General features: G+C 35.8%; 1 protein-coding gene across 5 annotated transcripts in view; it reads left to right on the top strand.

Moving 5' to 3' along the window:
- The window catches only part of LOC115209276 (high-affinity choline transporter 1), a 189,880-nt gene that overhangs the window by 127,025 nt on the left and 36,389 nt on the right, over window positions 1-26,466 (top strand). For all 5 annotated transcript variants that reach the window (XM_036501302.1, XM_036501300.1, XM_036501299.1 and 2 more), the window contains exon 3: window positions 15,723-15,942. In XM_036501302.1, the coding sequence (XP_036357195.1) occupies window positions 15,768-15,942 (175 nt within the window). In that variant the 5' untranslated portion in view covers window positions 15,723-15,767. The remainder of the gene's footprint in view (window positions 1-15,722; window positions 15,943-26,466) is intronic.

Genomic DNA, 26,466 nt, shown 5'->3' with positions numbered 1-26,466 from the left:
ACCAACATGCGATAGCCACAAAAGTCAGAATTAACAGTGATGTGTTGAGAATAAAAAAGGTGAAACTTGTAGCAAAGCTGTAGAGTACAGAAGATATGGTTAGCCTTATGCTGCTGTACTTAGAAGGCAATGCACTGAATCTGTACATGGAAGTAGACAAAGTGGACCTGAAGAAAGTTGAAAAGATTGAAGAGCAACTGAAGGAAGCATGCATGGAGGATGCTTTTAAAGCCTACAATAACCTCAGGAGAATAAGTTGGATGGGCGAGCAGATAAATGACTACATGAACAAAATTAGAAGGCTGGCATGTTTAGCAGGGTTTACTGGATTAGAAAGCTGGTAGGCTTAGCAGGGTTTACTGAAGCAGCGATGAAGAGGATGGTGAAGTTGACTTTTGTGACGGGTTTCTCTGACCATATCTCTGCAGCAGATGCCAGACATCAAAATGATGTCAGTAGGAGAAATGGTGGATAAAATGTGGTTGTTGACACAAAACAACACACAACATAGCAGCAACAGTAATGGCGGATACAAGAAGAATGAAGAGGTAGGCAACAAACAACGACAGCAAGAGGCTGGTGAGGAAAACAGCCAAAGGATTATGCTTCAGATGTTGAGGTCTGCACATGGTCACAGTATGTGCAGAACCTAAACCAATGGTAGTGTATTACTGATATGGCCAACCTGGGCACATCAGGAACTATTGCAAGCAGGGAAATGAGAAGAAGGGAACTACTGCATCACCAGTTCCCTCCACGACCAATTGAAGGCACACCACTATTCGTTGCCTGTAGTGAGGCTTATGCTAGAGGTGAGGGAAGCATGAGCCCTTGTGGACATGGTTTGTACAACCACCCTGTAACCATGAGAATGGTTGAGAGCTGAAGAGGAAACATCAGTCTCAGTGCAGTGGATGGCAGGGAGATCAAATATAGAGACATCAGTGAAGTGGAACTGGAGACACAGGGGTCAGTGTTGAAGTTAGAAGGGATTGTAGTTGATGGGGTGGTGGACAGCATCAACATAGTAGTCAGAACGGATGTGATCACACAATCAGGCAGTGTGACAGTTGGCAGAACAGGAGTAAAATTTGTGTGCTGTGAGCATGGAGTGGAGGAAGAAGGCTGTAAGAGTGACAGGTTACCAGCAGAAAGAGGAAGTACAATAGGCACAATTGGAGATGAGGACTTCCATGTTAAGTTCAACAGTGAAAGATGGACAGTAGAATACTAGTGGAAACAAGAACGCCTCCTGTACTAGAAATTAGGGTGAGTTGCTATGAGCACATGCTAAAAGGAGAAGCCAGGTTTGAGCTCAAGAGAGAGACGAGGGCATTATGATGCCATGGAGAGAGGAGGCAATGAGTGGTGTTCTGCCATAGATGGTTGTGGTGTGACCAACAGAGAATAAGGTTCAACTGGCACTGGACTTCAGGGAATTGAAGAAGCATGTGTCTTATCTTTAATTGCACTGGACCTAAATCAGGATATGAATAGGTGAGGGCTGTTCTCCATGTGCAGGAAATTGGTGGGTCACTATCCTGTCACAGGATAGTACCCAATGTCATGTAGCGACTTCAAACGGCAAGCAAGAGTGGACTGGGGTGATAAAGTGGAAGAGAAGACGATGGCAATTATGTGAGAGGTCTTGGAGAGAGTGTGAGCTGAGGAGCCAATGAAGGGCAGCTGGTACATGCCTGAAACAAATAAAGGGATCATATGGTGCGAACTGTATAGCATTGGAAATCATTTGGGATATAGGTGTTGAGGTGGAAGATGCAGGATGGCTTAGGAAGAAGGACAAATCCAAACCACGTGGTTAAAAATTGAACTTCTTAACCAAACAGTCATGCCTGCAACTATGCAGCCATATCTGTACTTGACAGGTATAATTTTTATGAAAATGATGATGATGATGATGATGACGATGACAATGATGACGACGACGACGACGAGGATGTTATATATGAAATGGAAGGTGTGAGAGGTACACACATACATAGAGTGGACTTACACATTTAGAGATGAAGGGGAAGGGAGACAAAGTTGAGCAAAATAATGTGGGGAGAGGAGAAATGGTGCTGTGTGTAAGAAAGAGAAGTAAAAGTTGAGTTGAAGGAAAAGGGGAGAAATTGAACTGAACTGAAGGAAGAGGAAAGACAGTGAGCTGAGTGGAAGGAAGAGAACAGAAATTGAGTTGAGATGGAAAGGAGAAAAAAAAGATATTGAACTGAGTTGAAGGAAGAGGAGAAAAATTGAGCTTAGTTGAAATAATGGGAAATGTGATAGTAGAGAGGAAGCAAAATCAAAATAAATGTAGACAGTAATCCAAAAGAACATGAAGTATTTGTACAAGTGTGTCTATTTGCTCTGCATACACCAGTATCTTTGAGAATCGTCTATGTTTATGTCAATACTCGATCCAATTTCAGAACGGCCTGAAGTGGCTTTTCCAAGTAGTTGACAAGAACAACAGATAAAGTTGAATGCATTCATTTGTCTGAGTTATTTAAATATGTTATAAACCGAAACTTGTATTTAATTGTTCCTTGAAGCTAATAGACAAAAGCTAATAGGTAGAAGACCTAGCTTCTCAGAGGTGTTCAGATCAAAAAGTAAATATTTCCAAACCAACATGTCTACATTGATGTTTCCAGTTTTACATCTCTCCAAAGCATGAAAATAATAAACAGTAATTTTTTTTTTACCCTTACGGCAAGAACCAAATAGTCTCTAACACATCTTATACACACACACACACACACACACACACACAAGATAAATAATCTTACAACATGTTTCATTAAAGTAATTGTCATAAATCTTTCTTCACCAGATATTTTCAGTATCTCAGCAACCATACCTGATGGTCCAGCTGCTTTCCTTGCTTTTATATTCCTAATCATACTCTCCACTGTTAAGCTATCAGATTCAACAGCTGATTTCTGTTTTTGGTTTATTTGTTGTTAACCATCACTCTTTCTCATACATTCTCTTCATTCAGCAATCTCCAATAATAAATTTCCCATATCTTCTTTTTCTTCCTTTTTTCTTTTGTCAGTGTCAGTGAGGACAAGTTCACCATCATTCCTCAATGACACATTGATTTGTATAAACACACAGCTTTACTTCACAACACCTCAAAGCAAAACATTGGCATGTTTCTTACTTTCAGTTTTAACACTTGCTACATCTTTTATCTTTTATCTTTTACTCGATTCAGTCATTGGATGGCAGTCATGCTTGGGAACCACTTTTGAGGCCTTTAGATAAACAGATAAACCCTAGTACTTATATTTGTTTTTTTAAGTCTGGTATTTATTCTATAAGTCTCTTTTGCTAAGCCCCTATATTACAGGGGCATAAACAAACCAACACTGGTTGTCAAGCAGGGAACAGAGACATATATACATATACATATGTGTGTGTGTGTGTGATTGTGTGTGTGTCTGTGTGTGTGTGTGTGTGTGTGTGTGCATCATCATCATCATTTAGTGTCCGTTTTTCATACTAGCATGGGTAAGATGGTTTGACTGAAGCTGGTAAGCTGGAGTGCTGCACCAAGCTCCAGTCTGTTTTGAGTTGGTTTCTACAGCGGGATAACCTTCCTAATGCCAATCACTCCACAATATATATATATATATTATATATATATATATATATATAATATATATATATATATTTATATATATTTATATATATATATATATATATGTGTGTGTGTGGTGTGTGTGTGTGTGTGCATCATCATCATCATTTAGTGTCCGTTTTTCATACTAGCATGGGTAAGATGGTTTGACTGAAGCTGGTAAGCTGGAGTGCTGCACCAAGCTCCAGTCTGTTTTGAGTTGGTTTCTACAGCGGGATAACCTTCCTAATGCCAATCACTCCACAATATATATATATATATATATATATATATATATATATATATATATATTTATATATATTTATATATATATATATATATATGTGTGTGTGTGTGTGTGTGTGTGTATATATAATTCTTTAACAAGAATAATGTTGACAGTGAAGTAGGTAAATGAATAAAATTCTTATATTAGTGATAATGATTGTTACTAGTATAATCGACATTGTCATCATCATTTTAATGTCCCTTTTTCCATATTTTCATGGGTCAGATGGAATTTAATGAGGCAGATTTTCTAAGGTTGGATGCCTTTCCTGTCACCAGACCTCACCTTTTCCAAGCAAGAAATTTTTACCTCCATGGCAAGATATGTTTCTATAGAAGATGGAAAACAAATAACATTATTTCAATGACGGTGACATTTGTTTACAGCTAACACATGATGTCAAAACAAGGAAACACTCGCACACACACACACACACACATTTTACATAAGTGACAGGCTTCTTTGAGTTGCCATCTCTCCAATTCTCTTACGATGCTTTGAAAATAATTGTGTGAATTAAATTTGATTAAAAATAGATCAAGTGAAAAGTTCAGCCATTTACCATTTAAACTGGTCATATCCAACCAAAATATTCTACCTGATTTATGTTTAAACCAGCCAGATCAAGTCTCTCATACCTACCCTACAATGTCATTCTAAAAATAAACAATCACATCATTGAAATTTCAAAGCTACTAGCTATAAAACAATGAGAATGAATAGGCGCAGGAGTGGCTGTGTGGTAAGTAGCTTGCTTACCAACCACATGGTTCCAGGTTCATTCCTACTGCATGGCATGTCTTCTGCTTTCGCCTCGGGCCAACCAAAGCCTTGTGAGTGGATTTGGTAGACAGAAACTGAAAGAAGCAATCGTATATATGTATATATATATGTGTATGTGTGTGTATATGTTTGCATGTCTGTGTTTGTCCCCCCAACATCACTTGACAACCGATGCTGGTGTGTTTACATCCCTGTAACTTAGTGGTTCAGCAAAAAGAGACCGATAGAAAAAGTACTAGGCTTACAAAGAATAAGTACTGGGGTTGATTTGTTTGACTAAAGGCAGTGCTCCAGCATGGCTGTACTCAAATGACTGAAACAAATAAAAAAGAAAGATAGAGAAACCAAGACATTTGAGTAATCTGAATGCTAAAGGTTAAAAGCATAGAAAATTAATAATAAACAAGTTAGGTAAAAATAAATGAATAATTAGTAGATAGATAAATAGATGAATAAATAAACAAACAAACAAACAAATAAAATAGTTCTAAATTCAGTTATTGTCTTTTATTATCACAATAATCATTTAGTGAAAACTATTGGACCAATAAATTAAGAACAACTATTGGAAATAAATTAAATTAACATTTGTTAATGAATTTATAATACTTAACATAGTTTTTAATTACAAACATCATCATTGTCCAATGGATACTTGTTAGTACATTAAATCAGAAAGAATTATAATGAAATTTAAAGTTAAAGAAAAGTGGGTTAAAAATTTATATACATATTATACAAATTGAATTCGGCAATGATTAAGAAAACAATATTAAATAAATGCTATTAAGCAATAATACTAAATGAATAAAAAAAATTTTAAATGTTATGAAACATTAAAACAGAATAACAAATTGTGATCAGAATTTAAAATTTAAAATTTAAAGTTTTTTTTTTAAAGAATGGTATATTCTTTAATAGTATATTGCTTAAAGAAAAAGAATGTGTGTGTATGTATTTATGTATGTATGTGTGAGCATGTATCTAAACATGCACACATACATTTATATATACATTCAAAGAAAGTGGAAGAGAAAGTGTGCATTGTTTATTTAAATTAAATTCTGTTTCTTGTGAGCTGAGTCACACATCACACTAGTCTGTTTGAGTTGATTTTAGATACACTGGAGCAGGTTCATGCTTTTGTCTTTGACTATCATTTTCATTGTCAACCTGTCTATAGTTCGGACCAGTGTTAAAAATGAATTTATTCTGGTTTCTACCACACCACATAATCTCATTTTTTTCTGTTGAGCAAGCATAATTGCTGCAGAATTGTTATAATTTTTCTGTGGTACTCAGGGTTCATAACCTGGAACCATATATAAAAGGTATGGTGCTGACAATTATTGTTCATTTTATATTTAGATTTATGATATTTTTACTTAAGTCATGTTTCTTTTCTCTTTTCTGTTGAGCATAAAAACAGAGTTAATGGATTTAAATTAATATAAACACTTGAAACAGCCTTAGCATAAAATACTGGTGTATAGACACATTTATAACGTGTATACGAATGTGGATGGCACTTGCTGTAATATTTTCTCTCAAAGAGACCTTTACGTTAAAAACGCAACACGTTTCCCAGAATGCTAATGGATTGCAAGACACAGTATTTTGACCTGAATTAGTTTCCTAGAATTTATCAAGTAATAGGCATTGAACACTTTTGTAAGTGATGGAAGCGATGTTTCTTTTGCTTGTAGTACCAAATCCTCTCAGAAATGTTGTCTATTAAGAAATGATCTCCACCAAGCTGACTTGCTCTAGTTACATAACATGAAGGGAAAAAGTTCTATCGGGTTCCACTGCACAAAGAATATACTATTTGAAATTATGGGATACAACACACTAAAACTACTACTATATTAAAATTCTCTAAAAACACATCTTCACCAGACAATGATGTCATTATCTGAAGAAATAAAGTTAAAAGGAACCCACTGATATTTTTCTTTTAATTTTTCTTTGGTTTCATAGTTTAAACAGTTATTTATTAACCAATCATACTGATTTATACACTTGCACATATTGATGGCGAGATATTTCATGGATGGGTGTACTCCTTAATGCTAATCACTGAATGCTGAAATGGGAATGGCATCTAATTATATGCTTGGTAAGTTGACATAATTAGTGTATCAAAAGGCACAGTGAAAGGAATATTCCATGGAATGAACTCATCACATGTGGACTAATGATGTGGCAGCTAAACCGATCAGTCATTTTGCTGCTAGCTCCCACATCATCGAAAACGTGCTTAATGTATAAACCACATATCTTGTTCGATAATTTTAAAGCTACATCAAGCTTGTCAGTTACCATAAGCTTGGAAAATATTCTGTATTTATCATTTTTCAGATGTTAAAGAGGTATCTATTATTAATATAAAATTAGTTGCCTGATAGGTTTTTGGTCATCTGTTTGTTTAGTTTTTTGTCTATTTTCAATGCTAGTATCATTTAGATGAAAATAGAGGCATTACCTTTACAACTGCATGCTCTTCCTGTCACTCACATGTAACTGTATTTCAAACTAGGGAGTTTATGTTCCATTTGTCTCTGAAAGCACAGAGCCACTGGCTGATTTGTTGACAGGGAAATGTCACCAAAAATTACTCTCTACATCTTGAAAATATATTTCCAATCAGGCGTTTGAAAGCAAGGGTTTGAAGGTAAACCTCAAGCAGATAAAGGTGGTGGTGAGTGGGGTGGAAGGAGAAGTGTTAGTGAGTAAGGTGGACCCATGTGGTATATGTGGGAGAAGGGTAATGGCAAATATGGTGGTGTGTACGAGATGTGAGAAATGGATTCATGGTAGATGTATGAAAATGAAGAAGGTGATCTCAAGACTGGTGAGAGAGTTTGTTTATGGAAGATGTGAGAAAGGAGCTGGTGGAACCAGTGGAAATGCTATGTGATGAGGTGGAAACGGTGAGAGGGTTTTGCTATTTGGGAGATAGGGTGGATGTAAGTGGTGGATGTGAAGCAAGAGTGACTTATTTCCTCCCTACAGAGCCTTATGGTGTATTAGCCAGTAGCAATTATTCTTTCCATATTTTTTCTTCAGTATATTTTGAAACTCCATTTTGGTTCTGTATTTTATTATTATTGTTGTTGTTGTTGTTGTTTGTTAACACACTGGACCACGATCTTAGCAACTTTTCATCTGGCTTTACATTTTTGAGTTCAAATGCTGCTAAGGTTGACTTTGTTGTCCTTTTGAGGTCAATGAAATAACTATCAGTCAAATGCTGGGGTTGATGTAACTGACTTACCTTCACCCTTAAAATTGCTAGCAGTGTGCCAAAATTTGAAACTATTATTACTATTGTTGTTTACATAATTGTTGTTTTGTTTCATACGAATTGTTCCAAGTCTCACCCAGAGACTTCAATTAACTGAAAGTTGGACGTTTTACTGTGGATGTTATTTTTGACTAGCATGGATATACTTTATGGGAAGGAGGCCAGAATTTGAGAACTAAGATTCTGTTAAATTTGTAATGTTTCAGTTTTTAAAAAGTTTTAGAAGAATCAGTATTTTCAAGTTGACAATATCTTTCTTGGGATGTGGGAAGTACCCATGAGCATAATTTTTTATAGTATATGTTGTATATATGTTTTTCCTCCTACCTGAGGTGCCACTTGGACACCTTATCACTACTATTGAGCTCTTTTGAGATACCACCAATTCATTCTCACTCTCTCTCTCCCTCTCTCTCTCTCCCTCTCTCTCTCTCTCTCTCTCTCTCTCTCTCTCTCTCTCTCTCTCTCTCTCTCTCTAAATGTAAGTAGTTCACTGCTACCTAATTTGAAGCTGGTATTTGGCTATAGTGTTTAAGAGCACTATTTCGTATTGACCTCAAAACTCCAAAGATCACAGATACATTCGCTGTTCTTTTGAGACATCTATTCTGAGGTCCTTATATTTACTTAACTTTTCAATATTTTACTAAGGTGTTGCAGTTTGTGAGCTGATATATTTTGTCAACATGATCTTTTACTACAATATCTAGTCTATTTGTCTATATAGCATGACCAGTTTCTCTACTAAAGTCCCAAAGAACTGTGGTTTCTTCATTTTCTACTACTTTGGCAGGCTTATGATCCCACCTGTTCTCATATAAGGAAACCAGATGTATGGCATATGATCCAGTATAAATACTGGCCAAGTCTATCATGGCTCTTAATATATTCATTTGAGGAAGCATACAGCATCCACCATCCAGAGATTAGGTGGTCAATTGCTCCTTGGTTGCACCATAAAAGCAGTAGGCAGGATCAACACCATTTTGAAGAATGCTTGCTTGATAGTTTCTGGTGGCCCAGACACTGATCCTAAGCAGCTTTATGAAGCCCCTTATTTCTGATTTAATGCAGCCAAACACTGATCTAATGATGCTTCTATTTGCATCTACATCAAGATTTTGGTCCTTGTAGGGTATTTATCACATAACACCTTACTTTCCCATGTATTCTGCTGCAATGAGAATCCATTTCATTTGGCCTGCTTTTATTTGTTTTGATATCACAGTGATTTCTGTTTCATTTATGATAGTTAAGTCTTAGTCTTGCTGATCTTTCATTCCTATACATACTTCTTCACTTTTTCTGATAATGAATACTAATTTGGAACTTTCATATTTGCATACAAGTTTATGCATCCAGTTACTGGTATTCTTTAGGCAGGCGTCTATTCTAATGGTTGCTGTCTTCCCAAGAATTTCTCAATCCAGCTATGGGAAAGGCTGTCAAATGCATTTTTGTAATCAATCCATGCAAAAGAAGGCTTTCTGTGTCATACATGGCAGCCCTCAAGAACCCTTTTATTGATTAAAAGTAGGTCTTTACAACCATATGAGCCATGTTTACAACTTTTTCATTCACTGCTGAATATTTTGTCATCCATCAGGAAGGCATATGTATATTCAGTAATGATAGATGTTAGTATTTTATACATGGTTGTAAGTAATGTAAGTGGGCAGATGTTTCGGGGGGAATAAGTCACTCCATTTACCATCCTAGGAGGGATTTTCCTAGGGTCATGTATAATGCTATTGTAGAAGTGAGTCAGTTCTCTGTAAGATTCAGTGAAAGCATTCAGCAAGAAGTTAGAGATTTCATCTTTCCCAGGTGATTTCCATTTGCTAGAATTTCTCAATGCAGACCTGAGATCTTCAACTGAGATATCTTTCTGTTTTTGTTCTGTAATATGTTCAGAGTCTCTGACTTGTCGATTAATCCAGGGAGCATCATGGTTGTATTCTTTAGGATGTGACCAGATTGATGAGCAAAACTTTTGTACTTACCCTTCTTAGATGTGGTCTTCATAACTATATTATCTTTTGCAGTTTTTTTATAATAGACATTTAAGATTATCTTTATCTGTGCTGTTTTGATTGCCTGATCATTTTTCAATTGCTTCATCAGTTTTGTTTGTTCTTTTTACATTATATTTTCTTTCTAGTTATTTTTTTTTGCTCTTGATTTTCTTGAGTATTTCAATAGCTGATCTGAGCACCTTAATTTTATTCCTAGTTCTCTCTCACCATGCTGGTTTCCTGTTTTTATGTTGAGTTTTTCTCTTTACTTGAATACTACATGGTGCAGTGTTTATTGAAGCTGCAGAATAAAACAAATTATTTAGTGAAGTGAGATTGACTTCATCTTCACTCAAGATGGATTTTATAACTGCATTTACCTTGGTTAATAATTTTGAGCTGCAAATCTTGGAAAGATCATTACAATCTCCCAGTTCATTGTGTTCAGAACCAAAATCTTCAAATTAATCACAAAATAAATTCCTTTTGTATTTATACAATTAATCTCAGTGTGTTGGCCTTCAGCCACTCAGATACAATTTTTGCTTTTAGCTTGTCAGCTTCAGTGTCTGTGTTTCCACTTTCACTATAACCATTCTCAACAATGTCAGTGTCTGGGACAATTTTGTTGAATTCCTCATTTTGGGTATTTGTCACACTAGGTTCTTCTTCCTCAGTGGAAGGATGCTTTATATCATTATTCACATCTATATTTGTATGAACATATAAAACTGAATTTGTTGGATATACAGGTCTATCAATAGCCTTTTCTTTATGATATCCCTGCAAATATTAGCTAATTTGTCTATGTTTTGGTCCATTAGTAGGGTTTTTCTTTCTCCAATTTAAGTATGTTTGTTCTGTATTTGATCTCTCTGTTGGAAAGTTCATTGCAGACCTCTAGAACATCCTTGTTTACTTTCCTAATTTGAACTCAAAATGTAAAGCACACCAGCTTAAATGCTTAGCAGTATTTTGCCCATCTGTACATTCTGAGTTCAAATTCCGCCAAGGTCAACTTTGCCTTTCATCCTTTCAAGGTTGATAAATTGTGTACCAATGGAGTACTGAGATCGATGTAACCCCACCCCCAAAATTCCAGGCCTTGTGCCACAGTGCCACCTGACTGGCTCCCATGCCCGTGGTACATAAAAAGCACTATTTGAGCATGGCCAATGCCAGTGCTGCCTGACTGGCCCCCATGCTGGTGGTACGTAAAAAGCACTCACTACACTCTTGAAGTAGTTGGCATTAGGAAGGGCATCCAGCTGTAGAAACCTTGCCTGATCAGACTGGAGCAGATGTTAAATGATGATGATGATGAAAGTGGTGAGCTATCAGAAACCTTAGCATACCAGGCAAAACGTTTAGCGGTATTTGGTCTGGCCTTACATTCTGAGTTCAAATTCCCCCAAGATCAACTTTGCCATTCATCCTTTCAGGGTCGATAAAATGAGTATCAATTGAACACTTTCATCGATGTAATCAGCTTAATGCTTTCCTTGAAATTACTGGCTTTGTGCCAAAATTTGAATTCATTATTATTATTATTATTATTATTATTATTATTATTATTATTATTATTATTATTATATTATTATTAAAGCCTCTTGGATAGTTCTTAATTACTGGTTATTCTTTACTTTTATTATTAAGGCAGCAAGCTGGCAGAATCACTAGCTCACCAGGCAAAATGCTTAGCAGCATATTATCTGTCTTTACATTCTGAGTTCAAATGCCACTGAGGTCGACTTTGTGTTTCATTTTTTCAGGGTCAATGAAAAGGTTGAGCACTCAGGTTGATATAAACAGCTCATCCCCTTCTTTTGAACTGCTGGCCTTGTACCAAAATTTGAAACCAGTAGTAGTAATAGTAGTAGTAGTAGTAGTAGTAGTATCAAAATTCTTTATTTAGAGGGAAAGATAACTGCAAAAGTAGGTCATTTAAAACAAAAAGGGTACAAAAGAAAGTCCCCTTAGATTTAATGTCTTCCTTATTTTATACACTTCTTAGCTATGGAAGACCATCTAATATGTGGAAAAGATCATGTACTTCTTAAACCTTCAGAACCAAAATATATGTATGTATGCAAACTCTAGACTTTACAGCTACTGACAACCACCTAACTTTTTATATATGTTTAAAAAAAAATCATCAAAGTAATCAGAAAATAAATTCCTTTTGTATTTATACAATTAATCCCAATATTTTCTCTGGGGCAGGGGAGATATTTATTAGAAGTATGGCAGATCAGATTTTTCTGTACCACATCAGATTTTGACCTGTCTTTTATAGATTTATTCTGAGCAGCTTAGCTGTAGGTAACTTTAACTTAACAGGTCAATGGATATTTTCCTGAAGTGTAGAATACAGCTTTCAGTGAATCAGGTTTTGTTTAAATAAAAAATGTGACATTTTCAAATGTAAACAATTATCTTTGTAAGAATGTCTCTAGTATCTGCGTAAAAAAATAAATATGAAGAGGGACATGAGAAGTAGAAGAAGAGGAAGGCTTGTGAGAGAAGAATATGTAAAAGGAGAAAAAAAGAAAGACCATACAGAACAATAGTAAAGTAAAGAGAAAAAAGGGGGAAAAGAAAGCAGAAATTTTTAAAATGGAGTAAAACAGAGAAAGGAAAGAAAAAGAGGAGAAGGAGCAGGCCAGGATGAGAGTAGAGAAAGAAAGAAGTGAGAAAGAGAAAGAAGGGTGATTAAGAGAGTGAGAAAAATAAAATTCAGTTCTTTATCTAGATTAAGAAATAAATATAAGGAAATTAAATCTCAACACGGAAATAAGTATAGATTTGCTCTCAAGAAATTCATAGTTTAAAATGCCACTATAGGAAGAGAATATGTTTTTGGAGTTCCACAACTTCAACTCCAGCTGTTCCAGTGAACTTTATGGTCCTGTTTCTGCTGAAATACCACTATTTATCTGACAATAAACAAAGGATTAACATTATGGAAGCAAATTAATAAATTCTGTGGTATGTAAATGTTTCTTTGTCATGCAAGTTAATATATATTACCTTTCAAACAATATGTGGTAGGTTAGTATCTTGTCCAGGGTATGATTTTTCTCTTATCTGTTTAATGCCATGAAATCTGTTTAATGTCATGAAATCCAGACATCGTTGCAAAGTTTGTGAGTTAGCACAAGAAACAAAACAGAGAATACTCTAAGAAAATAGATCAGAAACTGCCGATATTAGTAACTATTTAAATAATTTTAATTTTCATAGTATCATCATCATCATCATCATCATCATCATCATCATCATTTAACATCTGTTCTCCATGCTGGCATGGATTGGGTGGTTTGACATGGAGCTGTCCAGACTCCAATTGTCTATTGTGGGATGGTTTCTATGGTTGGATGCCCTTCCTAATGCTAACCACTTAACAAAGTGTGCTGGGTACTTTTTACGTACCACTGCCACAGGTGCATTTTCGTGCCACCAACATGGTAGCATTTACATAGTCCCAGCATGGATGCATTTACACAGCACCGGCACAGATGCCTTTTATGTGGCATTGACACCTGAAAGGATAAGCCTGGATGTATGGAAGATAATGATTTTACTTAGCTTGACATGTCTTATCAAGTACAGCAAATTGCCACATCTCCTGGTCCCTTGTCATTTCCTCAGTGAGGCCCAGCATCCATAAATCCTTTCTCACCACTTTGTCCCATGTCTTCCTGGATCTACTCCTTCTACAGGTACCCTCAACAACTAGAGCTCAACACTCCTTTATACAGCTGTCCTCATCTATACGCATCACAAGGTTAAACCAGCATAGTCTTCTCTTGCTCACATCTGATGCCTCTTACACCCAGTTTCCCCCTTAAATCCTCTTACTGTATGAATGGTATAAAATTGTCCATAAGATTCAAATTTTTTTCTGATTCTTATTTTCTACTATTTTAAATACTTTTGTTTAATTTTAACTAAAAAATATTTTCATTTTTTATTAGTCAATCTGTCTATATTTTCTTTATTCTTTTCATCTCTTTGACAACCATATCTTGTCTCTTCTCACAGTCCATTACAAAAGAAAATATAGAGACCACAAAGTTGCAGTCTCTATACAGTTATTCAGCCAGCTAGAAGTAGCAGCCAAATTTCCCTAAACAGACCCTAGCATCTTAAAGGAAAAGAATATCTAAGACAATATGGATAATTTAGTATTAAGTATATAATGCCTGAAAAAAAAAACAACAGGATGGTCATGGCTAGAATACATTTAATCATGGACTTAATCATGATCAACCAAAGCTAAATAACAACAATATTGTTCTTTATTCTTCCGAGGAACAATGTTACTCCAACACCCAACTCACAACCTATGATTCCTTCCCAAATATTTATCACTACAAATTAAATATTGAAGTTACATGATTTCAAATTAATAAAAGAAGGGAATATGATTTTAATGATATTTTATGCCACTTGTTTATAATCAATGTAAAATGACTACAACAAGGAGCCAAATTCTCTGGGAACTTCCATGTAGATTATTACAAGCAACCAATTTTTCCATACATGTTAAGCTTATAGTTATTATGCTCCATCATCACCACCACCACCAACACCACCACCATCACAATCATCATCATTTAATGTCTGCTTTCCATGCTGGCATAGGTTGGATGGTCTGACAGGAGGTAGCAACACAGATGACTGTTTTGGTGTGGTTTCTATGGAAGGATGTTCTTCCAAATCTTACCCACTTTCTGGATCCTTTTTATATGGCATCAGCACCAGCAAGGTTACCAAATAACTTGCAAGACAAGGCTCCTTAAACAGAGAAGGGGGTAGTATTGATGGCGGTGGCTTTGTGCCAGATGATGAGGGGTTAAAGTATGAGAGAGGGACAGAAACAGATAAGAAGTTTTTTCAAATAAGAGTCAAAACCAGTTTTTTTAATTCATTACACTAGGAGATTGTCTTCTCTACAAGAGTTCCTTTATCCAAACTGTCCTCTTCTCAGCTCTCTGTTGGATACAACAGTGAGTGTTCCAGTCAACAGAATGGCCTGCTTGTGAAATTAATGAGCAAGTGGCTGAGCACTCCACAAACATACAGACTCTTAACGTAGTTCTCAGGAGAATCAGCATGACACTGAATGTGACAAGGCTGGCCCTGTGAACTACAGGTACAACTCATTCTTGTTAGTTGAGTAAACTGTAGCAATGAGAAATAAAGTGTCTTGCTCAAGGACAGAATGCACCACCAGAAACCAATCTCACAACCTTATGACTATGAACCAAATACCTTAACCATTAAGCCACCCACCTTCATGTTTTATTTTATTCCCATATCTTTTATTTATATCAGTATATATACATCATCATTTAATTTTTTGTATAATTAAGAAAAAATGAAACTATCTTAATTTATTGTGACAAATGAAAATGAAAGAAGTCTTGTTTGTTGTTCATCATCATCCTCACCACTAGGAATAGAACTCAGGGCCTTATTATTGTGAGTCTATTACACTTGTCATTAAGTCATGCATCTTCTATTATCCTATCTGTATGTTAACTCTTATTGTAATCTCATGTAACTAATCTATTCTTCCAGTATCACATTAACATCCTGAATCATTACTTCTGCTCTGTTATTCCCTCTAGAGTTTAGACTAACAAATATAAATTATTTTTTATACTTATGAGATTTTTTTCTTTTTTATTTCAGACTTGACAATCACTGAGCGGCTTCAAACACATTAAGGCTACAACAATGGCTGTACATATTGCTGGGATTTTAGCTATTGTTGTTTTCTACCTTGGAATCTTGTTCGTAGGAATATGGGCTGGTCGCAAGTCCAAACAAACAGGTTCACAAGCTGACAGTGATGATGTGATGTTAGCAGGGCGGAATTTAGGGATGCTTGTTGGAATATTTACTATGACAGGTAAGTTATGGTTCCATATGGTTTTCTTTCAAATTCAGAATATTGACTTAAGGAACAAATTTGGTTATTGCAGGGTGGGGGGAGAGAAAGAGAGATAGAGTGGGAGATGGTTGATGCTTATTTTATTGACTCTAGAAGAATTGAAAGGTAAAAATGACCTTGGCAGCATTTGAACTCAGGACTTTGAAGAACAAAATTATGTTAGTCTCTTGATTCTTTGCTAAACAGGTGGGCTGATTATATATTTTAGGGAAGTGGAATTAAAATGATATCGCATTCATATCTTTTCCAAAGGCATCTGTATCATAAAGGGAAACTGACTGACTTCAATTATTAGATTGAAACTATTTGTGGTTTGTCTGCCCAGAGGCTTATCTCTTAATCTAAAGTATCTACCAAAGACAGTATATAATAAATATTGATGAAGTCTCTATTGCAAATGGAATATATTACATGTATTTGATATTTGAAAAACTGAAATAAAATGTTATATTTTAGTTGATATTGTTTTACTTAGTTGCTTGTCACAATTAGGAATGTAATGCTTAGGGCCTCAGACTCTTCAATACTGACGAATCTTTTCCCTAAGATAACACACCTGATCTGATTACTTGCAAATATGGTAGTTTTTATTGAAATAATCTAGAATGGATGCTCATTTATAACCAACAGGTATTTTACTTTTAATTCTAGTGATGTATTAAAGGGACTTGAAGCATGCTTAACATGTTACTAGTATTAGAAAAATCAGCCTCTGGTGGAAGATGTCATTTTTTTTTCTTTGTATAAATTCAGTTTGGTGACAAGTCTACTTACTTTCAATTATCCCAGTTATACTGTTGGAAAGAATAGGTTTCTACCAGAGCTGACAGCCTTCAGGCTTCCCAGACCCCAGTTGAACCGTCCAACCCATGCTAGCATGGAAAGCAGACGTTAAACGATGATGATGATGATGATGATGATGATGATGATGATGATATTTATTAGCTTAGAAAGATAGCAGGTAATGAAGCGAATGATTTTATTGGAGTTGGAGGTTTATATTCCATATCTCCTGGTATTATTACCTTAGAGCAGTGATTCTCAACCATTTTTTTGTTCCTATGGACCCCTTTGAAACCCATTTTACTCTGCTGGACCCCTATGTTAAAAATAAAATCCTACTGTATTTTTATAATTAAATATTATCAGGAATTGTACAAAACAAATTGTTAAAATATTTTGTGTGTTGTAAATGTATAACCAATTTATTGCTAGTAATCTTTAACAACAAAATCTTATATGGATCTCCCCACCCCATGAAGGGTCATGCGGATCCTGGTTGAGAACCATTGCTTTAGATGCAGAGAGATTGTAGAATTTAACATGTCCAAGACTGTAGCAAAGACAGAAGAATTACTTGGATGCTAACTCTCTTGTTTTTGCATTAGTAAAAAGGGACAAAGTTTTCATTAATATTTTTTAGATGGGACCTTCCTGCTATTTGTCAGTTTCAGGACCACTGCATTATAAAGATTGACCATTATTGCTCAGCTATTAACTTTTTGCTAACATGAAACTTCAAAATTCTTCCTGAGCTCTGAGTATCTTGAAGATGGCTTATATGTTATTGAGATTGAACATAGATGCCTTGTTAGAGCTTATTGACCAAATACACTATTGTCATTGACATCTGTGGACAGGATATGGTGAGGACAGAGATTAAAGAAAGACTGAATATTCATAAATTAACTATCTTATTTTGCATGTGTGCATATCAACAGTAGGAAATGGCAGGACAAATGAGAATTGAATATAATAGCTTAAGTGGAGAGAACTATCCCTTGAGATAGCTGAGTAAAGACTAGGTGAATTTCAAAAATAATGGTGGAAATCAGTTTCAAATAGAACTTGCATCAATGAGAGTTTCTTCTCTGTCCATTATGGTTCCTTGGCATAATTTACATACTCGACTGCTGCGACATAAGCCATGTCTTTCTATTTGAACTTTTTGAAAATCAATGTAAACTGTAAAATTGGTTAAAGATTTAAATATATTAATAAAAAAATATTTTAACTACTCTCGGTGTATTTTCAACTACTATTTTACCTATATTTCTACCTGTGTAGAATAAAATAACTTTGATTTATATACACACATATATATATATATACACACACATATTTATCTATAGAAAGAGAGAGAGAGAGATAAATAGATAGATGGAAAGATAAATAGGTAGATAGATCATCATAATACAAATAATAATAATAACAACAACCAACAACAACAACAATAATATTAATAATAATAAAAATTCAAACCAAATATTGATATATTTGGGATGTGTTTACCACACATATGCAAGAGAGAAAAAACATTCATCTCTTACATAATACTTTCTTCAGTTAAGACATAGATTTCAACTTTATATATAGCTCTAGCTAGGCTATGTCGACAGAACCTGCCTACAAGGAGTGTTGAAGAAAATGCATGGCTAGGCAGAACAGAGTATTTATAGTGAGGAAAAGGGGAAGATAGAGAGAGAGAGAGAAAAAGAGTTGGAGAAGAACAAGGTATCACTTCAATGCATAACACACAAAAGACAAACACACACACACACACATACACACACATATATGATTAAGAAATTTACTTCACAACCACATGGTTTTGGATTCAGTCCCACTGCGTCGCATTTTTGGCAAGTGTCATTTACTAGGTTCACTAGACCAAAGTTTCCGTCACAGACTAGAGCTTTCCGGCCTTGTGTTTTTATCAGAAATAATTTTCATTGTCATCATCTTCCTTTATCATCTCCACCATCACCATCATCATCATCAGTGTCATTATTATCACCATGAACATCACCACTACCGTTAACATCATCATTGCCCATGTAATCCACATCATTAATAAAAATCTATTTTTAGCCTATTTCTATTATTTTTTGCATCAGTTATTTTAGTGAGACTGGTCGACCAAACCTTACAGTCAGCTACTTTTCTATCATGTTAGTTACTTTATTCCCCAAAGACTTTAATTTTGAATTCTTATTTATTAAGTAAAAAAAAAAACAAAGAAAATCTTGAAAGTTATTCAGACGGAAAAATGCACACATACAAACACATACATATACATACATTCATATATGCAACACAGACACAAATGTGTGCATACGTGCGTGCACACACACACACACACACACATATAAATACATATAAGCACACATATATACATGTTCACATACACATGTATAGACACACATGTATATACAGAAACCCAAGTGTACACGTGTACACATACACATTCATAGATATTTACATACACACACACAAATGCATAAACACAACAACACACACAAAGGCATACATTTATACATGTGCATGTACACATATACAGACATGTATATGCATGTACACACACACAGAGACACAGACACACACACACAGACACACACACACACACACACACACACACACAACACAATTATATTTCTATTGGCACAGACAAAAAGGAAAGAACTGAAAATAAGAAAGGTGAAAAAAAATAAGATAAAAAGAAAGTTAATTTCCATTTTCTGGAAGAATGAATTCAATTATTTCTTGCCAATAATTTTTTTGTTCTAGTTTTATGCAAAGCAGGTGGACCTAATCAAAGAACAGCGAACCATTTTAGTTTCTTTGTATATTTATGAGAAATCAATATGACTTCATTTTCACTAAAATGTCTTATTGGTAAAATGAACTCTAGAGAACTTAAGTCTTTTTTTGTTTTTCCTAATTCAGTCTTAGAATTTTGACTTAACAAAAAAAAAATTAAGATTAGAATAAATAAATGAATAAAAATATTTCTTACTCAAAATCACACATTAAAAAATAAAATAAAAAGTGAAAACAAGCAATTTTAAATGCGTAAAATGCTAGTTTGTAAATTGAAGTTAATTTTATTAGCGTTTGATGTAAAGAGTGAATATGAAATTAATTAATGAGTTTTAATATTGTCACAATACGACAAATTTTAGATGTGTGATGTAAAGGAAGAAAAAAGACGGATGCAAAGAGAGAATTACGGTAGTCTTACTTGTTGGTCTGGAAAAAGGGTCACTTTCAACATCCATGTGCTGTCTCTAACTCCAAGGTCCATGTGCTGTCTCGATCTCCAAGTTTCTGCGTCCGTATGCGCTATCTGTTGCTGTACCATCTCATATGTCTGCTCTGATGTGCTGTTCACGGCCAACTGACCCTCATGCTTTGCTGATGCCACATGTTCATCGTGACACTTCTGGTGGGATCCACGGGCCCCACTTCCGACAGGACATGCCTACTCCCTTACTTCTGATCCTTCCCTACAATACAGCCTGGCTCATAACACCACACGCCCCACCTGATCTGAAGATCATTCAACCAACCTGCCCATGCCCTCTTCTCAACCCTGACCACACACCTTAACTTGTCTCATAATAAGCCAACCAGTGAAGAGGGCACTGCTCTCTCTGTGACCACTGTGGGACTTCAGGACTGGCATGTTCCTGCCAGCTTCTTCCTCTTGTCCATTACTGTTGGCCCCATCCCCTGTTACAGTGATGATCCTGCACACATCCAAAACATGTCATGGCATGCCATTTACGGATACGCTGTTCTTCAAATTCACAGAAGTTATTGTCCCCTTTTCCCACTGTGATGTGCACCACGCATTTGGGGATTTAACCCAGACTTCTTCTCTGACTTGCACAAAGGCATGCTCCTTCTCTTCTGTGGGATGCAGCGATGCAGTACATGAATGCCTCCACTTATACTTGAATATTGCCCTGTGTGGGACTAACTCCTCAGCCTGTCCCATCCTGGGTGACATATTATACCAAAAAACGGCCTCGACCAGTGAGATGTGGCCACTCTCTCCTATGGTCTTGATGGTACGATGATGCCCCTCTACAACTCCTTTGCCACTTGGCTGGTATGCTGCCCTGAAGAAACGGCTGACATACTACTTGTCGAGCATTTCCCCCAACACCTCTGAGCAAAACGCAGTGCCATTGTCCACAAGCAGCTTATCCACAGGGCCTCATTCTAGGAATACCTCATTCAGTATTCTTGTGATTTCCTCTCTGGTCCCCATCTTCATCTCCCTCCATATGGCTAACTGCCCTGGTTCACAGTCGACCATTGAGAGGTATGTACCCTGCTGGTAATGCGTCATGTCCACAGCCAGTTGTTTCCAGTTGTGTTCAACTGGAATGCTTCCTGCCTCGTGCATACCCAGAGCAGGGTCAATAGACTGGCATCTGTTGCAGCTCCCAAACTACTCTTTGCACACTCTGCCTGGTCACATCAGAGTCAACTTTCCTGGCTAGGAACAGGGTTCTGTCCACCCCCATGTGATGCATGGTATGCAATCTCCTCAGCTCCAAGTCAGTCAGTCAACACACTGCAGCCACTCCTTACTCCAGATCCTCTGGCATCTGCAACCAGGCTTTCTTTACTCTGGCCAGGACGTCCGCTCTATTCTTCCCTGAGAGCACAAAAACCACAGTTAGCCTCAGGTTAAACTTGGCAGCTAACTTGCCCAGAATTCCCAGACAGCATTTTATCAGCATCTCTGCACCCCCTTTGGTTCGCATCCTCTGCTCACTGATCCCTCCCACCTATGTACAGTGGCTGAATCAGTCCAGATCTTGATGGTATGCAGCCCCCCACCTCAGGGCCACGTCTGCTCTGATGTGCTGTTCACCGTCGACTCACCCTCGTGTTTCACTGATGCTGCATGTCCACCGTGGCACTTCTGGTGGGATCCACTGGCCCCCCACTTCTGATAGGACATGCCTACTCCCTCACTTCTGATCCTTCCCTGCTATGTTGTAGCAGGCTCATAACACCGCAAGATGGGTGGGGATGGCATTATAGGAGATTGCTGGCAAGAGTTTACTTTACAACCATGTTGACCTGAATTCAGTTTCACTGATCAACACCTTTGGTAAGTGGCCCCTACAATAACTTCAGGCTTATCAATGCCTTGTGGTATATATCAGTAGATAGAAATTAAATAGACCTCACTGTGTACTTATTTATCTATCTATCTATCTATCTATCTATATATATATATATATATATATATATATATATGCAAGAGAGAAAAAGTTAAGACATATATATATATATATATATATATATATATATTCTGTTTTTTCTATTCTTTTATTTCTTCCAGTCATTTGACTGCAGCCATGCTGGAGCACTGCTTTTAGTTGAACAAATCGACCCATGACTTATTCTTTGTAGGCCTAGTACTTATTCTATCGGTCTCTTTTGCCGAACCACTAAGTTACGGGGACATAGACACACCACCGTCGGTTGTCAAGTGATGGTGGGGGACAAACAGAGACACACAAACACACACACACACACATACATACATATATACATGACGGGCTTCTTTCAGTTTCCATCTACCAAATCCACTCACAAGGCTTTGGTCGGCCTGAGGCTATAGTAGAAGACACTTGCTCAAGGTGCCATGCAGTGAGACTGAATTCGGAACCATGTGGCTGGTAAGGAAGCTACTTACCACACAGCAACTACTGCACCTATCAAAGGTAAAAACACAACAAATAGAAATCATCAAAACATAGCAAGCAGGAAAAGGATGATAGCACAACAACAGCAAACAGGATAAAACAAAATACACGTATCATTTACAATTAAATGCTTCCCAACCACATACTCCTGGTTTCAGTCCCACAGCGTGACACTTTGGGCAAGTGTCTTCTACTACAGCCTCAGGCTGACCAAAGCCTTGTGAGTGGATTTGGTAGACAGAAACTGAAAGAAGACTATCGTACATATATGTATATATTTGTGTGCATGTGTGTCTGTGTTTGTCCTCCCCCCCCACCATCGCTTGACAATCAATACAATAAGTACTAGGCTTACAAAGAATAAGTCCTAGGTCAATTTGTTCGACTAAAGGTGATGTTCCTGCATGGCCACAGTCAAATGACTGAAAGAAGTAAAAGAATAAAGAATAAAGTTCATAAGTAACACCATGAGTTACACATGTTTGGCATATGATTTAGTCTGAAATTGTGTCAACATCAGCATTTTATATCTGATTTTTGATACTGGTATGGGTTAGATGGTTTTTCTGGGGTAGTGTTTAATGACCAGAAGCTCTTTTTGCCACCAAATCTTGTAGCTGCCTCTCACAACAAACATAGACATAGTGTAGCTATTCTAAATCCAAGATACATACTGTAAAACTCTACAAGCTTGCCAGAGGTCAAATCTGAAATCTCCTGGTTCTTATATATCTATGTTATCCATAATGCCCCAAATCTGATTTTGGCTAGGAGTATATGTTCAAACTTAAACAGTTAGGTCATGGTAGAGTCATTGTAGCAATTAAAAACACACATGCAATGTTATATTAACTTTAACTTAATTGTTGTTTTGTAATATTATTAATTACTAGTTATCAAAGTCTTTGAACTTTATCTTTGTCTTGACCACTAACATGTTACTTTAATGTATTGCTGGCATATAACACTATGTCATTATTACTAAATAATATAAGACAGCAAGCTGGTAGAATTGTTAGTACACCAGTCAAAATGCCTAGCAGCATTTCATCTATTTTTATGTTCTGAGTTCAAATTCTGCCGAGGTTGACTTTTCCTTTCATCCTTTCAGGGTCAATAAAATATGTACCAGTGGAGCACTAGGGCTGATGTAATCAACTATCCTCAAGCCCCAAATTTCAGGCCTTGCACCTGTAGTAGAAAGAATTATTACAAAATAGTAACTGATAAAGCTGTAGTGACTGTAACAGTGTTTGTCTGTGTTTTAATAGCTACAAATGTTGCCATGATTTACTTAATTATAAATTATATTAAATAAAAATCTATTAATTTTTTTATCTTCATGGAATTTAAGAACTTTGCCAATTAGCATGTTCATCTGTAGTGTTTTTGAATCTTAGCCCAGGGTCAGCAGTTTCTGTGGTAGTTGTTAGTTTATCACATCAACTACAGTGCTCAACTGGTATCTATTTTATCAACCTTGAAAAGATGAAAGGCAAAGTTAGCCTCAGAGGAATTTGAACTCAGAATGTAAAGAGCTGGAAGAAATGCTGCTATGCATTTTGTCTGATACACTAACAATTCTACCAGTTCTTTACTTTTGTCTATCCATTAAAGCATAAAAATCACTTTGCTCAAATGAATAGCAAGCAAACTTAAAGTTGTACTTCAACAGAATATCATTTACTGAATAGTAATAAAGGTTAAATATCACAGGCTCTGCAAGGAAGCTTGAAGTATATCACATATCCAAGTAATCATAAAATTTATTTCCTATGATGACCACTTCACAATAATCTTTCTCTGATTTTTTTTTTATGTGATAACAATAAAAGAAAGGGCATTGCCATAATATTTGCACACCTTCTCAAAAAAATGTTGTCTATTGATGTTCAGTTTTAATAACTGGTAGTCAGCATCTGTAGGAAAAGTGTTGATAAAGAATGAATTATATGAGTTGGGGAGGAGTATAGCAGTTCTAAGCAAAAGAAAATTAAAGAAGTATGTAGCACGGGACCTGGACAAGGAGATACAGCCAAAGTGATGAGGGAGGAGATATAGGTATGTTGAACATGTTATAGTCTTTTCTTAAAATTAGCCCTTTGGTTACTATATTTCTGTCCAAATAAATAGTCCTTATTTTGATTGATTTTGAAAAGAATAAAGAATTTAGTAAAATAACTTTGACAATATTAAGCTGAATTAGGGACCATAAATTAAGATTAAATTTTGATGGGCTGTTTTAATTAAAATCACTCAAAACAGGTATTCACTTCATTAGAACCAAAAACAATGTTAGACCATATACTTTCCAAAGGGTTAATACTGATCAAAAGTAAAAGAATAATACATAAGTAGAAAAGTGTGGATCAAGATGTTTTACAGACCAAATTATGCTCAAGATAAACTAGGACTAAAAACATCACATACAGTATGGTTGCTCAAGTTGCTCTATGTGACCTTCAACTCTAAAGCAATTCACTAAAAGTGTCCCTTGCTAAAATTTTGTCAATTAGTTGTCTGACATTTTAAGGATGATAGATCTTAATTCTTGGTCCTCCTCTTCATTTTCTTCATTATTTTTCTGTGGAGAAATATCCTTGTTATTTTGAAGAAATTGTTCCTTCTTGCCTGTTTTTTGTTGTTTCATGCTAATGTTTCATTTTTTGGAAATTTTTTGTTTGTTGCACTTTTTACTGTCTCAGACAGTCTCAGTTAATTTTATTTCTCATTTCTTCACCTAATCTTTTTGGTTCTTCTGAGGGAGAAGCTCTGAGGTGGTTCTAACTATAACAAATGTAGCAACTAAGCCATTTGTTTTTTATTGTCAATCTTACACTGTATGTCTTGGTACCCTCAACTGGCCACGATTCCAGTATGGCTTTGTGGCTTTCAAGCACAAGAATTTGCAAATCCATTTTATTCACACCCACCCCTAGCCATATTCTGCCTCTCATTAGCTCTACTTTAACCAGTTGTCCATATTGAAATACAAAAGTCACAACCAACCACCATTTCCACTACCTTTTAGTGTCACTCTTATATTGCTTTGCCCCATGTACTGGGACACAAATGTATAGGTGAAGGTATACCCAAGAATTTCAGCCTGTGTTTTGGCTGAGTCTTCAGTTTTGAAAGTGCAGAGATGGTGCCATAACTTTCTCCTCTTTTGGAGAGAAATTTTTTTCTGAGCTATCTTGAAGTGCCTATTTTATGTATTTCTGTCTTGAGGAAAAAGCTTTAGTCCAGTTCTTTCTTTAATAAAATACAGGTATATATTTTTTCACTTCACTCTGTCTTGGATTATATCCTTTAGCAAAGAAATATTGCTTGATTTATAAAATTCTCCTAACTGTGTGTCTTCTCTCTTTTTGTTTTTTGTTCTTAAAATCGTGTTAAGTTTGAAAATTCTCTTTGTTCTGTTTGCGCTAGAATTGAGACAAGAATTGCTTTAACACAATTACTTTGGAAGCCTTGTCACTGACATTGCTGTTGTAACTGTCACTATTGAAGTTACTTGTCTGATTGTTTTGGGTATTTTATTTGTTAATTGTTCATTCAAATGTTCATTTTTCCTCTTTCGTTCATTCTGTTATGTGTTTTGCTTTTGTGTTGTCTTATTTTCTCTTCATTTGTTACAGTAGCATTCTGTTGGTGTTAAGTAGCCATTTTAGATGTATTTACGGTGTGCAAATAATTAAAGTAAAAGTATGGAAAAACAAACTTTTTGTTGTTTATCTTTGGGCATTAAGAGTGGGCTTTCCTTAGGAATTGAAATTCTTTTAAGCAAACACTTCAAAGAAACTTTCATTTGTTAATGCTGTTAAATATGGACAAACTATAGAATGATACAAATATATATGTGTATACTTTAACAGCCAATAATAATAACGAAAATTATAACAATGATAATGATAATAATAATCCTTTCTACTAAAGGTTCAAAACCTGAAATTTTGGAGGAGGGGAC

This window comes from Octopus sinensis, linkage group LG3 (genome assembly GCF_006345805.1).
Source record: "Octopus sinensis linkage group LG3, ASM634580v1, whole genome shotgun sequence".
In the NCBI taxonomy this organism is placed as follows: Eukaryota; Metazoa; Mollusca; class Cephalopoda; order Octopoda; family Octopodidae; genus Octopus; species Octopus sinensis.
The sequence above is the reverse complement of the archived record's forward strand: the minus strand, read 5'-3'. Positions and strand labels throughout refer to the sequence as shown.